Source organism: Meriones unguiculatus, chromosome 9, assembly GCF_030254825.1.
Source record: "Meriones unguiculatus strain TT.TT164.6M chromosome 9, Bangor_MerUng_6.1, whole genome shotgun sequence".
NCBI lineage: Eukaryota > Metazoa > Chordata > Mammalia > Rodentia > Muridae > Meriones > Meriones unguiculatus.
The window spans coordinates 50,204,609-50,219,455 of record NC_083357.1 but is presented as its reverse complement, the minus strand read 5'-3'; the positions used below and the strand labels follow the sequence as shown (position 1 = coordinate 50,219,455).

General features: G+C 47.3%; 1 protein-coding gene across 10 annotated transcripts in view; it reads left to right on the top strand.

Moving 5' to 3' along the window:
• Parp4 (poly(ADP-ribose) polymerase family member 4) overlaps positions 1–14,847 on the top strand; it is a 94,615-nt gene that overhangs the window by 73,333 nt on the left and 6,435 nt on the right. For 3 of the 10 annotated variants that reach the window (XM_060391134.1, XM_060391140.1, XM_060391135.1), the window contains exons 31-35: positions 18–80; positions 3,518–3,628; positions 5,125–6,382; positions 6,460–6,542; positions 11,208–11,307. In XM_060391134.1, the coding sequence (XP_060247117.1) occupies positions 18–80; positions 3,518–3,628; positions 5,125–6,382; positions 6,460–6,542; positions 11,208–11,307 (1,615 nt within the window). The other 7 variants (XM_060391136.1, XM_060391142.1, XM_060391141.1 and 4 more) reach the window with 7 other exon arrangements.

The window sequence follows — 14,847 nt, the reverse complement described above, 5'->3', positions numbered from 1 at the left end:
TTACACTTGTACCACAGGCAAAGACTGAAACTTTGAGACTAAAGCAAGATGAAGTCACTAATGGCAACAGATTGTCACAGGTATACCTTTAAACAGAACTATACATGGTGAATTTTCAGAGAAAAAAATGAAAACAGTTTTCCAGTTTTCCATTCATCATTATTTTTACATTTCTCTCTGTATGTGTGTGTATGCGTGCATGTGTTCCTGTGTGCATGTGTGCATGTGCCGGGGCCTGTGTGTGGAGTCCAGAGAACAACTAGGGGTCTCTCTACCACATAGGTCCCAGGGATTGAGGTCAGGTTGTAATGTTTACCAGTGATGCCTTTACCCACTAAGCCATCTTACTGCCTTCCTCCCGCCCATCCTCCCACCCCCATTTTATATAGTTGAAAGACAGAATATCACTGTGTGGCCCGGGCTGGCCTTAAACTCCTGGTCCCTTGGCTGCCATTTGTTGTGTAATTTTACTTGTTATCTTTGGTCATGCAGAGTTTTTTGTTTGTGATACTTGGGTCTTAGCCTTCCAAGCAGCTGGTACCTGTTAAATGTTTTAGATATACTCTATTTTTTTAAAGATTTATTTATTTATTATGTATACAATGTTCTGCCTGCATGTACACCTGCATGCCAGAAGAGGGCACCAGATCTCATTATAATGAGATGGTTGTGAGCCACCATGTGGGTGCTGGGAATTGAACTCAGGACCTTTGGAAGAGCAGACAGTGCTCTTAACCTCTGAGCCATCTCTCCAGCCCGGTTTATTCTATTTTTATTTCTGTGTATATTCTCGTGTGTGTGTGTGTGTGTGTGTGTGTGTGTGTGTGTGTGTGATTGCTTGTGTGTGTGTGTGCATGCACACATGTATACAGGTGCCTGTGGAGGCCAGAAGAGGGCGTAGAATCCTCTGGAGCTGGAATTAGAGGTGGCTGTGAAATGCCAGACCACACGGGTGCTGGGAACTGAATTTGGGGCCTGTGAAAGATAAGCAGTTTCTTTTAATCCCATAGCCATCTTCTCCAGGCCCTCTGTCACCTTTTAATTGTTTTCATTTCTTGCTTTGTGTGTATGTGTGTTAGGATCCCTTCTATTTATTCTCTAACAGCTTCGTACATTTATACAATGAATCTTGATTGTATCCGCCCCAGCTCTCCCTCGCAGGTCCTTGCTTGTTTGGGTTGTCTCACTTTGCTGTGCCCAGAAATACCTTTCCTCTTCACAGGTTAGGCTTTAAATTTCTCCCCTTCATTTGTTTTAGGAATTCTATTTTATTCTGGTTTTGCTGTGAGAGAAGCCTAAGCTTGTCTATAGACTGGCCCTTAGCCACTGCGCTTCCTCCATAGAGCGGTTATTAATACTATATTTACATTTAGATTTCACTGCAATTTATCCTGGTGTAAGATAAACATGGGAACAAACAAACAAACAAACAAATAACTAGTGCCAGGTGGTGGTTTAATGCCTTTCAGCCTAGCACTTGGGAGGCAGAGTGCTATGAGTTATAGTCCTACTCGGCCTACTCTAGGCTACACAGCGAGACCCTATCTCATTCTGTTATGGACATAAACTACCTTAACAAATGCAGCTTAAGGGAGAAAGGGCTTGTTTTGTTTCACATTTCCAGAGAGCACACAGTCCACTATGGTAGGGAAGGCGTGGGGCATGGCTTAACAAATGGTTGCATTAGCAGTCTGGAAGCTGAAAGAGAAGAGGAAATGGCTGTAAAACCCCAAGGCCCACCCCTAAAGACATACCTCCCACATCAAGGCTTCATTTCCTAAAGGTTCCAGGATTTCTCCCCAGTGCCACAGCTGGAAACCAGGAGTTCAAACACATGAGTCTGTGGGAGCTATTGTACACTCAAACCATAACACTAGGGGTACAGGCTCAGGCTAGGGGTGCAGGCTCAGGCTAGGGGTGCAGGCTCAGGCTAGGGGTGCAGGCTCAGGCCTGTAATCCCGGCACTCAGGAGGCTAAGGCAGGAAGATCTCAGCGAACTCCAGACCCTGCCCATGCAGGTTTTTGTTTAGTTTGCTTTTTCAAGACAAGATTTCTCTGTGTGACAGAGTCCTGGCTGTTTTGGACTGGCTTTGTAGACCAGGTTGGCTTTGAACTCACAGAGATCCGCCTTCCTCTGCCTCCCAAGTGCTGGGATTACAGCCTGAGAAACCGTGCCTAGCCTTTGCCTATCCAGTTTTATGTCAGTTAAGAGCAAGACAATGTCCCATGGGTCAGCAAGATGGCTGGACAGGTGGAAGTGCTCACCTTGTTAGCCAGACCACATGAATTTGAGCCTCAGAACCCACCTTGGAAAGAGAGAACCAACTCCCTAATGTCCTTTGGCTTCCACACATGCGCTGTCACACTCAAACACGCACATGCTTATTCACATGCACATTAATTACAAAGAAAACAGGCCTTGTCGAAAACAAGGAGGCTTGGGTTGCAGCGAGTCAGGAGCAGGCTTCCCTAGCCTGTGAGTCCAATCACAAGTGTTCTACTCCCAGCGTCCTAAACAAAGTATGAGAAACGACCTCCCCTCACCTTCTCTTTCTCTTTGTTGTTTCTCTTTGAGTCTCACTGTAACCCAGGCTGCCCGGAAATCCGGGCCCAGGCTGGCCTCAAACCCAACATCCTCCTGCCTCAGCCTCCCAAGTGCTGGTATTATAGGCTGTATCTAGGCAAGGTGTTTCCAGGTTTAAGAGTTGACAATAAGGACTCACATAGACATGCAGTGTGAATAAGATAGTGTTATTTACACATTCTTTAGTTTTAATTATATTTGTGTGTGTTTGAGTGCAGGTGCCTGAAATAAAAATCCGACACCCTGTGGCTGGAGTTTCATTTAGCAGTTTTGACTTGCCCGAGGCAGATGTCCTCTGGACAGGGAGCTTCAAGATAACTTGTATTTAAAGTAAAGCAATGGGTTAGGCATGGTAAGGCACGCCAGTAATCCCAGCCCTCAGGAGGCAGAGGAAGGCGGATCCCTGTGAGTCTGAGGCCAGCCTGGTCTGTGTAGCAAGTTCCAGACTGGTCAGGGCTACAGAGTAAGATCCTGTCTCAAATAATAACAACATAAACAAACAAACCAAACAGGCACAGCAAGACTACATCAAAATACACTTTGAGGGAATAGCAGGCCACATGAGCAAGGATGCTCTAGGGCCTCAATTATTTTGGGGGGCATCCTCCCAGAGAGAAAGGAATTTGGTTGCTAAGGGGCGTGGCTGAGGTGTTTCCTATACTAATTGAGGGATTAGGTCAGATAATCATTTCCCTGCTGCACATGGCCCTTCTGATTTTAATCAGAAACAGGCACAAAGGCATAAGAGAGTAAAGAAGGGGTTCTCCCTGCAAGTTTGCTGTGAGGACACTGTCTGCCTTACTACCCACACACCCCAAACCAGTTCAGGCCAGGTTAGCCTTTCTGGGCTCTTACCAGACACATTGGGAACATTTGGCAGACAATGTCTAAGTTTGATTGTTGTTAGTGAAGGAGAAACTCTCTGTTATCCAGGGAGGGGTCCCGCGTCTGCGGAGCACTGTTCGGGGAGGACTGTGTGGCACATGCAGTGAAGGAACCAGGGCCAACGCCATCATTACGAGAGGTGCGGGCGTGAATGACCAAGTAAGACCCCAGAGCCTGTGTCCGTGGTCCTGGTTCTCTTAAAACCGCACAAAATCATTGCCTTCTATCACCGGCCTTTGTCTGTTAGCTTATTATTAAACTTTTAGCCAGTGGCGGCTACAGGTGGCTCATACCTGTAATCTTAATTTCAGAAGGCTGCAACAGGAGAGTTATCATGGGTTCAAGGTCAACCTGGGCTGCATGGGAAGACCCTGCCTCCAAAAGTAAAAATAGCTCAATACATTTCAGCCTCTCAGGGATAGGCCAGTGGTAAGACATTTGGTCAGAAATAAATAAATGGGAAACCAGATAAGCATTATTTTTATTATATTTTCTGCGTTTATTTACATGCCGCTTGTGGGGGAGTGTGCCTGTGAGCATTACAGCTCGAGGTAAGGGTCTCCTGGCCGTCAGGAGCCAAAGATCACCACACAGTCACACTGCACAACAAACCGCGCACAAGAGATTTATTAGGAAGGAAAACCCAGAGAGAGCTGCCTCTGTCTGCTAGGGTGAGAGGGAACAGCAGAACACAGGGTTTAAGTAGGGTTGGGGAGAGTGGCATCTTCCAGGGTGACCTGGAGTTGGAGGGATTGTGTGGCCTGATCTTGCTGCAAGCTCAGGGATTTGTGGGATTTTTTTTTTTTTTTTTTTTTTTTTTGTAGGGTGGGGTTTGGCCATTCTCCCACCTTGGGGAGCCCAGCTGTTAGGCCTTTCGGTGGTGGGGGCTGGTCGCTGGAGCTCCTTGAGGGAGGCACTCTGGCCGTGCATTCAAAGGTTTACAGAGGGAGTATCTGCCCACGGCAGGGAAAGGCAGGGAAAGCGTCCCTGCTGCTTGAGTTGGCAAGAAAGGCCTACAGCGTGGTGGGCCGGATGTGTGGCCTCAGGACATCTTCTATGTGTCCCTGAGGTTGAATCTGGGCTTGGCCAAATCAGCATCCCACACATTGCATACTTATTTTTTATTTTTCCTGTAGTGTTCACGAAGGAACTCAGAGTCTGGTTTGCTTACTCAAGGAAAACACTCCACCACTGAGCATTATCTTCAGCCCTCTATTTTTGTTGTTGTTTTTGTATTTGGTGGGGGAGGGGTTGATACAGTTTCTCTGTAGCTCTGGCTGTCCTGGAACTGGCTCTGTAGACCAGGCTGGCCTTGAATTCAGAGATTCGCCTGCCTCTGTCCCCCAAGCTCGGATCAAAGGTATGCGCCACAAGCTTACATTTTTATTTTGAAACTGTCCCACTAAGTTGCCCAGTCTGGCCTTGAATTTAGGGTCTTCCTGCCTGGGGCCTCCCGAGTGAAATTAGCGGTGTAATCACCACTCCGTACCTGGCTAAAAATCCTCTCTCTGGGCCTGTTTCCTTGCCAGGGCTAATGGGCCTTGTTCTGGGATGAGCAATCTGTGACCACCCAACCGTCCAGCCCCTTGAAAGAATGTTCGCTAATTCATTTCTTCTGTTTTCTCTTCACATGCACAACTTTGCTTCCTGGGCAGTCCTCAATCTCCTTTGAAGGGAATGGAAAGCACTTACTGCTACGCTCCGCTAAACAATGTAAAAAAAAGGCTGTAAAGATGCATGCTCTAGCTGGTCCTGAAGATTTTGGAGGCATGACCTCAGTACCGCAGGCACGTGCAACCGCGCAGTCTCTCTCCTTCCACACACCTCTCAGTGTCCACCCGCAACTGAAAGATGCGGAACAGCCCCTGGATCTGAGCCAGATGGTGGCAATGAAAAGACTGGGATCTCGAAGGCTGCTCAAGGCAACCCTTCATGGAAATGAGCCTCCTTCCATGGTTTTTTCCGCTCCCGCAGCCTCACCTGGGTTTTCTTTCCCTTCTCCCCGCAGCTACAGTTCTGCTTTCCTGCCTCCTCTCTCCAGCATTCCTACCCCTCTTCGTCCTCTCTTTGGTAGCACCCTTCTTCCCCCTCCCCCTCGTGGCACCCATCTTCCTCTTTCTCCTCCTCTCCTTGGTAGCACCCACCCTCCTCCCCCTCCCCCTCCCCCTCCCCCTCCCCCTCTCCCTCTCCCTGGTGGCACCCTTCCCCATCCCCCTCTCCCTCCCCCTCTTGCTGGTGGCACCCATCCCCCTCCCCCTCCTCCTCCCCCTCCTCCTTCCCCTCCTCCTCTCTTTGGTGGCACACATCTTCCTCTTTCTCTTCCTCTCTTTGGTGGCACCCATCCTCCTCCCCCTCCTCCTCTCCTTGGTAGTACTCTTCCTCCCCCTGGTGGTACCCATCCTCTTCCCCCTCCCCTTCCCCCTGGTGGCACTGCCCATCTTTCTCCTCCTCCTGTAGGATTCAGCCCACCTAAGTCGAATCTATTTAAGCTCAGCCAAAGCTGTAAGCTTGCCGTAGGTACTACTTTCTCCGCTGGCTTCTCTAGTTCAAAGGATTTCGATCCAGGTAAAGTTTCCCAAGTCTCCAATATCATCTTTTCTCCCAAAGCCCCTGAGCTGGATTCTCTTCACAAGTCACCTTTTCGCAGTCCTCCTAAGCCACCTTCTGTCAGTCCTCTTCTCACCGGGGTTCATGGCTCTGAGCATCCCCCGGGTCCCTCTTCTCTTCAGTTTCAAAGTGCCGCAGTCCCTCAGAGCCCTAATTACAGGATTTCACATCTCAGAAGGGATTCGCTTGAGTCTGCTTACGGATTAGCTGGATTAGCTGCTGATGACAGCGCTCTGTCATCAGACTTCATTCTAGAAGAGGTTTTGGCTGCCTCATTGGATGGAAGTGCTTTTGAGACAGAAACAGGTAAGCGGCAGGCTATGGGGCATGCATGTTTTTAAGAAGGGTAGAGAAACCTTGTGTAACGAGTGGCATTCCCTCAGAAGACTGTGCGGAAGATGTCCTCTGTGATGAAAGCCGGGAGAGCCCTGTGTCGTGGACTTCACTCTTTGCTCTACAAACCGAGGTATTTGTTTCTCAGTTTACAGCGGTTCCTCTCAAAGCCGTTTGTCAGAGAACTAGCTGCCAGTCTGTAGTGCCTCAGGGCGTGTGTCCGCGTGGGAGAACGGACAGCTGAGCAAAACTCTCTGCATGGTGGTGGCTGGTGTTCCTCTCATTGTTGGTGACCATCAATGTTCCTCAGTTGAAAATTAGCATCCTTGAAAAGGTTCAGACTTATTTTCCAAGTTCTAGTACTGGGAATTGAAGTTGATAGAAATTTCCTATTGCCCAGTAAACGCAGGTGTGGTGAACAGTCTAAATCTCTTCCTATAGTCCGGGGATACAGACAGTAGTTAATGTAAGTGCCGCAGCTCTAAAGGGAAAGACACCCTGGCAGTCGGGAGCCAACATAAAATCACACTGCACAACAGACCTCACACAAGAGATTTATGGGGAGGGAAAGCCCCGGCTGCCTCTGCTAGGCCGAGAGCCCGCAGAGACCTGAGCTGGAGGCAGGCCTCTATAGGATTTTGTTGTTGTTGTTGGGGGGGGGTTGGTAGCATTTTTTTTTTCCTTATAGGGCAGAGCCTGGCCACACTGGGAATGACCTTTAGAGACCGTTAGGGCTCTTGAGGAGGTCTGGGAGCAGACCCTGGCCTTTGGAGACCTCAGGAGGGAGCCTGGCCGCTCTCCTGCCTTGAGGGTTTACACAGTTCACAGAGAGTCCACAGCAAGGAAGGCTTTCCCTGCCGCTTGAGCTGGCCCGTGGTAGTGTGGAGGAGTTGGAGGCACCCATCTCGTAAGCTGGCCCACACCCTGCAAATCTAGCGTCTGCACTGGCGCCGAGCTCCAGCCTCGCGTGTGTAACTGGGCTGGCGGGAAGTCATTTACAAGTGAAGGGGACTTAATCCAGCAGCGGCACCTTGTGTCTGGCAAAGCAGATCCGTGCTTCAACTGCCTTGCCCACACAACGGGGGTGAGAATGGGAATCGCCACGTGCGGTGGGACACTCTTGAAAAGCATTTATTTGGGGCTGAGGAGTTAGCTCAGTGCTAGAGCATTTGCTAGCAAGCGCAAGGCTGTGGGTTCAGTCCTCAGCTCTGAAAAAAAAAAGTGCATTTGTTTATATTTATAAAATAACATTTTTAAAAATATAAGGTGGAAGGCTGGCAAGGTGGCTCAGTGGGCAAAGCGCTTACCAAGCAAGCCCCATGGCCTGAGCTTGATCTCTGAAACCCACATGAAGGTGTTTTTATGTGTGTGTCTTCCCTGCGTGAGCTTATGTGTCCCGTGTGCATGCAGCGGCCTGCAGAGGGCGCAAGGCACTGGGTCCCCTGAAACTGTATTTTCAGGTTGTTGTGAACCTGGTGTGAACGCTGGGAACTGAACCCGGGTCCTCTGTGAGAACATTCAATACTCTTAACCACTGGAGCCATCTCTCCAGGTTTAATTTTTTCAAAGCAGCTCTTGCAATACAGCCCAGGCTAACATGGAATGTCCCGTGTGGGCCCATTTGGCCTAGAAGTCACCTGCCTCTGCCTGACAGGCACCTGGGATTATTAGCGTCTTTATTTTTTATTTTTATTTTTTAAATAGGAGCTCATCGTGTATCCCACGTTGGCCTAAGACCCCCTGTGTAGCACAGCTAGGCTCAGACTGGCAGCAGCCATTTTGCTTCACTGTCCCAAGTACACGCAGCCTTGCGTGATGTATTGTTTTTGTTTTAGGTACTAATATTGAATATGGGGAACCGTACACCTGGGCAAGTGTTCTGCCCCCGAGCTAGAATCCTAATCTTTTCTTGTTTCCTTTTTTTTTTTAATGTGTTGTGTGTGTGTGTGTGGACCTGAGTTTGAGTGTGCAAGGGTCCATGCAGGTGTGAGTATATCTGTGTACATGTGACGTGGAGGTCAGAGGTTGATGATGAGTGTCATCCTCAATTGCTTTGCACTTTTTTATTTTTGAATTTTTATTTATAGCCAGGCATGGTGGCGCTCTCAGGGAGGAGCAGAAAGGGGTAAACAGGAGCAGCCATGTTCTTTCTCCTCTCCACAATCTGTGGGCAATGGCATTTATTCTCTCTCCAGAGTCCTCAGAGTCCTCAGATTTAAACTGTCTGCAGCTGGCAAAGAGCTCCTCTCAGAGCTGTCACTAAGAAATTATCTGCTGCTGTGGACCACTGAATCAGCCCCACACCCCACACCTGGAACCAAAGCAAACCATGTTTACATCCACAACAGGCAGGTGGAGCTCTGGGGGAGCCAAGCCACCCAGGGCTCTGTAGAGAGTCTCTAAAAGCCATCAAAAGGGGGATACCAACACACCCACCAAAACTCTGACCCAAGATTTACCCACCTACAAGATGTGCAGGGATAGACAGAGCAGAGATTGAGGGAATGTTTAACTAACCAAATGCCTGACCCAACCCGAAGGAACCCCTGACCCTCTTAAGGACACTCTGCTACGCTTGTAGACGGGAGCCCAGCATGGCTGTCCTCCCAGAGGCGCCACCCAGCAGCGGGTTGAAACAGATGCTGAGACTCACAGCCAAACACTGGACTAAGAGTCTTAGGGAAAAGTGGTGGGAAGGATAAAGGATCTGGAGGTGACAGGAGCCCACAAGACCAACAGACCCAGCTAACCAGGGTCCAGAGGGCCACTGAAGCACCCACCAAGGACCATGCATAGACTGGACCTAAGCCTCCTACACAGATGTAGCCGAGGGGCAGCTCGGGCCTCATACAGGTTTCCGGGTAGTGATGGGGCTGTCTCTGACATGGACTCAGTTGCCTTCTTTTTGATCACTTCCCCCTGGTGGAGCTGCCTCACTAGGCCACAGGGGAAGAGGATGAGCTCAGTCATGATTCAATTTGATGAGCTGGGGAGGGTGGGTTGGGGCCCCCTTTTTTTGAGGAATAGGGGAGGAGGGGGGAGAGAAGGAAGGGGGCTATGAACAAGATGTAAATTAATTAAATATATATATATATATACACAAAGGGTGGAAAAGAAAGTCACTTGTTTGATGGGATGGGGGGGAAGGATTTATTTTTATTTCTGTGTATGATGTGTGTCGGGGTGTGCCCATGGAGTCCAGAAGAGTGCGTTTGATAGGGGTACAGGTACTTGTGAGCAGCCCAGAACTGAAGTCAGGGCCTCCAGAAGAGCAGGAAGTTCTCCCAGTGAGCCATCAGCCACCAGCCCCCCACCCCCACCCCCCACCCAGGACTTGTTCTTTTGGTTTTTGTTTGTTGAGACAGGGTCTCATATTAGGAGAGCAGCTTTAAGAGCATCTTCCGTAGACCAGTTTAAGGAGCCGGTGAGCTGCTCCGTGGATAAAAGTGCTTGCCACAGGAGCCTAACAACCTGAATTCCATCCCTGGAGCCCACAGTGGAAAGAGAACTGATGTCTGAACGGTCTCCTCTGCCCTCTACACTGTGCGTGTTCACTGCGTATTCCCCCACACTGCATACATGCCCCCCCCTCTCTCTCTCTCACACACACACACACACACACTAATTAATGACTAATTTTTAAAATTATTTTATGTACTTGTTTGGGTTTGTTATTTATTTATTTATTTAGAGACTATTTCTTCCTGTAGCTCTGGCTGGCCTGGAACTCACTCTGCGATCAGGCTGGCCTCGTACTCACAGAGACCCGCCTGCCACTGCCTCCTAGCGCTGTTGTTAAAGACGCACCGCCACCCTGTTTTCTTTTATGTACATGCCTGGGGCCTGAGATGACAGAAACTGAGCTGTAGGTGACTGTGAGCGGCCATGCAGGGGCTGGTTGAACTCTGGTCCTCTGGAAAAGCAGCCAGTGCTCTTGACTGCTGAACTCTGCAGCCCAATTTGTACAGTTCTTGAGACAAGGTCTCACACTGTATCTCTGACTGGCCTTGAACTCACAGGGATCCACCTGCTTCTGCATCACCACACCCAGCTGTAATAAATAAAACTTTTAAAAAATGTAAAAGGCCAGAGGGAAAGAGTTTCACAGGTAAAAGCTACAAGCCTGGTAACCCGAGTTTGCACACTGAACCAATTAATGTTAAGGCGGAAAGGGAGAAGTGGACACATAAAGTTGAACTCTGACCTCAAACATGCTTTGTATCCTAGTTACCGTGATGAAGCACTGTGACTCAAAACAAGTTGGGGAGGAAAGGGTTTATTCAGCTTACACTTCCACATTGCTGTCCTCACTGCAGGAAGTCCTGACAGTAACTCCCAGGGCAGGAACCTGGAGAAAGGAGGCTGATTCAAAGGCCACCGTGGGGTTCTCTGCTTACTGGCTTGCTCTCCATGGCTTGCTCAGCCTGCTTTCCACCACACCATAGCAGCCCAGGGATGGCGTCCCGCAATGGGCTGGCCCTTCCCCGTGAATACAGCCGTGCCCACAGCTGGATCTGCGGAGGCAGCTTCTCAGTAGAGCTTCCCTCCTCTAGCTTGTGTCAAGTTGACATAAACTAGCCAGCACATGGTGCCACACACGTGTCTTCCCCCGCGTCACACACACGCACACACTTCTATGTTTATAAAGAAGCTGTCCGTCTCAAACTAAATAGGAATGTACATTTTTTCCTCCTTTGTAAATGGAATATCTTAAATACTGAAAAAGGAATCATGCTAGGGAAACACTGTACGGGATAGGACCTATGATTAACAATATAATTTTTTCTTCATTTGACAGGATGGTTTTTGGAAACTGACACCAGAACTAGGACTTATACTAAAACTTAATGTAAATGTTCTACACAATTTTCTTGAGGAAAAGGGCATTCGATCTCTAGGTAAGTCACTGTTTTTCAATTAATTTGAGTCACATATTCCATCATTTTTCCAGTCATTTCTAGGCAAACTCCCCACTGTAATAAATTATATTGTTTTTTAAAAAGATTTATTTATTAGGTACACAATGTTTTGCCTGCATGTGTGCCTGTACAACAGAAGAGGGCACCAGATCTCATAATAGATGGTTGCTGAGAATTCAACTCAGGACCTTTGGAAGGGCAGCTAGTGCTCTTAACCTCTGAACCATTTCTCCAGCCCCAATAAATTATATTGTTAACTAGTGCATTCATTTAGTAGTTTTGGAAGCTACATGTGAATAAAATTAGATTTGTTTTTTACAGGGTCTCACTATGTAGCCCTGGCTAGCCTTCAGTCTTTCTACTCTCTATGTAGACCAGGCTGGCTTTGAACTCGCAGAGATCTGCCTGCCTCTGCTTCCCAGGTGCTGGGATCACAGGCACCAAAGGCACGTGCCACCACATCAGCCACCACAATTAGGTTTATTAACAATCAAAAGCAACTCATAGCTGACCTATGATGACAGTATTATTTAGGCGATTTTATTAGTCTACACAACACCACCAACAGCAGCATAACAGCCCAAATCTGAGAATAGTGACATACACCTGTAATCCTGCATTCGGTAGGCTAAGACAGGTGAACCACGTGAACCACGAGTCTGAGGCAAGTCTGGGCTACGCAGCCAGATCCTGCCAGTAATAATATCCAGAAGCTCAATTTAACATGCTTAGTAAGTACTCTCTTGGCCACAGCACATGTACCTAATGGCCAACAAGGACATTCTGCTCCACACAGTAATTACCTTGAGACCTTGGCGTTTTTTTGCATTGTACCTCTTCCATGCTTTGTCTCACTCCCTCAAGAAACAACAGGGGCTGAAGAGATGGTTCTGGGTTAGGAGCACAAGGTGGTCTTGCTGAGGACACCAGTTCAGTTCCCAGCACCCATGTCGAGTGGCTGGCAACCACCCATAACTCCATTTTTTTTTTTTTTTTCTGAGATAGGGTTTCTCTGTAGCCTTGGCTGTCCTGGACTTACTTTGTAGATCAGGCTGGCCTCAAACTCGCAGCAATCTACCTGCCTCCCAAAGTGCTGGGATTACAGGCAGGTGCCACCATGCCCAGCTCCAGTTCTTTATCTTATTTTTAGTCATGTTTTGAGATAAGGTTTCTCTGTGTAGACCTAGTTACCCTGGAACTCACTCTATAGACGAGGGTAGCCTCAAACTAACAGAGATCCTCCTGAGTACTAGGATTAAATGCGTGTGGCACCACTCCTGGCTTTAAGTCCAGTTCTAAGGGACCCAACAACCTCTTCTGGCCTATGAGGGAACCTATACTCAACATGCACAAACCCATGTGGGGTGTGTGTGTGCATGATTTAAATAAACAAATTTTTTTTTTAAGATTTAATGTACATTTATTCTTAACACGTGGAACATACAGTATAAAGATTTCATACTGAATAAATGATATTCATTAAGCCAAAAAGGAAAAAAAGGAGGAATTTACATCAAGTTTTTAGCTACATTGTTGAAATACAAATATGCAGATTTTATCACTGAAAAAATCTCAATTGTGTTTCTTCATCAGGAACTTCAACTGAACCTAGAACTTTTTCACACCTCGATTAGAAAGGAAACAAAACAAAACAAAAACCCAGAAAAAAAATAAAGCATAAGTTGATTGGCTGCTGAGACAGCAAGGACTTTTTACAGAGACCTGTACAGCATCGAACCAAGACGGTCGATGTCTGGCAAGAGATTAAATAGCTGTGTCTCGCTTGTGCAGGTCACCAACTTGTTAACTCGTCATACTATAAAGGGGTAGCTGGGAAGGGGACCAAACTGTGGAGGTTCAAGGGTATGTGCAATGTACAACGTCATATATATACACACGTGGCAGCACAGCTGCTGCAGCTAAAGGTTAAAACCAGTTCTAAGAGGTGATCTCAGGGTTATTCATACAATCAAGGAGGAGAGAAAGAGGTCAGGGTGTTAGGGTGTTGTAGGTTCACACATGATACTTTGGGGGAAAAGCCTTTTTTTTTTTTTCTCCTCAACATTTAACTAAAAACATTTTTAAAAACTACAGCTTGCTGCTGACCCAGCGTCTTCTCTCGTTTCCATGTGAGACATTATTATTACAGTATATAAACAAACTTTTTAAAAGGAAGAAAACAAAAACAAATATCCCTGAGGATCAGTGCAGGCCAAACCCTCAAATACTATTTGTGAGTCACTGTGGAAATCAATGTGATGATTCCTCAAAAAAAAAAACTAAAAATAGAACTATTATATAATTCAGCTATACCACTCCTGGGCAAATGTCTGCGGGATGCTAAGTTGGGGTATTACAGAGGTCCTTTTCTGTCCATGTTTATTGTGGCACAGTTCATAATAGCCAAGATATGAAACTAATCTAGATGCCCATCAACACAGGAATAAAGAGAATTCAGTCGGACATTAAAAGAGCATGCCTTTAAACCCAGCGCATGGGAGGCAGAGGCAGGTAAATCTCTGAGTTGAGGCCAGCCTGGTCTACAGAGGAGTTCCAGGATAGCATGGTGTCTCATGCCTGTATCCCAGCACTTGGGGAAATCAAGGCAGGAAGATTGCCATGAGTTTGAGACAGCCTGAGCTACAGAGTAAGACCCTATTAGAGGGTGAAGAGTTGGCCCGGCAGTTAAAAGCACTTGCTGCCCTTGCAGAGGACCTGAGGTTTTTACCAGCACCCACACAGCATCTCACAACTGTATGTAGCCTAGTCCCCGGGGACTCAGTGACCTCTACTGGCCTCCAGAACCACTTCACACATGGAGTACACATATACACTTGCAGGCAAAACATTCACACACACAAAAACAAAATAAGCAAATCTTTAAAAACAAAAAAAAGACAGCTAAAAGGTATCGTTGATGTGGAGGTTCAATATGATATGCCGTCTGCCAACCCCTGGTTACAGCCACCAAGACTGCATGAGAGAGTAGTTCTCATCAGTTTTCCTTTTTTATTGTTCTTGTCTTGTTTTCCTCACTGGTTCCTCTTGCAGTTGCCCAGCAAACTAAAAGTATGCAAACCCAGCACAGTAATGTGTTGAGTTTCACAGACAAATCCTCACTCCAGGGATGTGTCTGCCTCTTTGATATTAGTAAGGTAACCCAAGTACATTCTCTACACAAGCCGCTTTTGTTCTAGGCTGGAAATACTCTGCTCTTTCTGACCAAGGCTGGGAAAACCCAACTGGTCTTGCCTCCTGGTCATTAAATCCTGATGAATTTCGGTCTCTTCAGTCTTGGATCTGTCTGCCTCTCTTTGCTTTCATGGTATCTTGAGGCCAGTCTTCATACTCTAGACTGGAATGTTGTGGATCAACTGAGTTACGTGTGCATGCATGTGTGTGTGTGCAGTGTATATTAAAGCAGAATTGGGGTTTTATCAAAGACTGAAAATATTCCTTTTCAAGACAGTCTCATTAGATGGCCCAGGCTTAGTCAGATCTTCTACTAAACCTCCTACA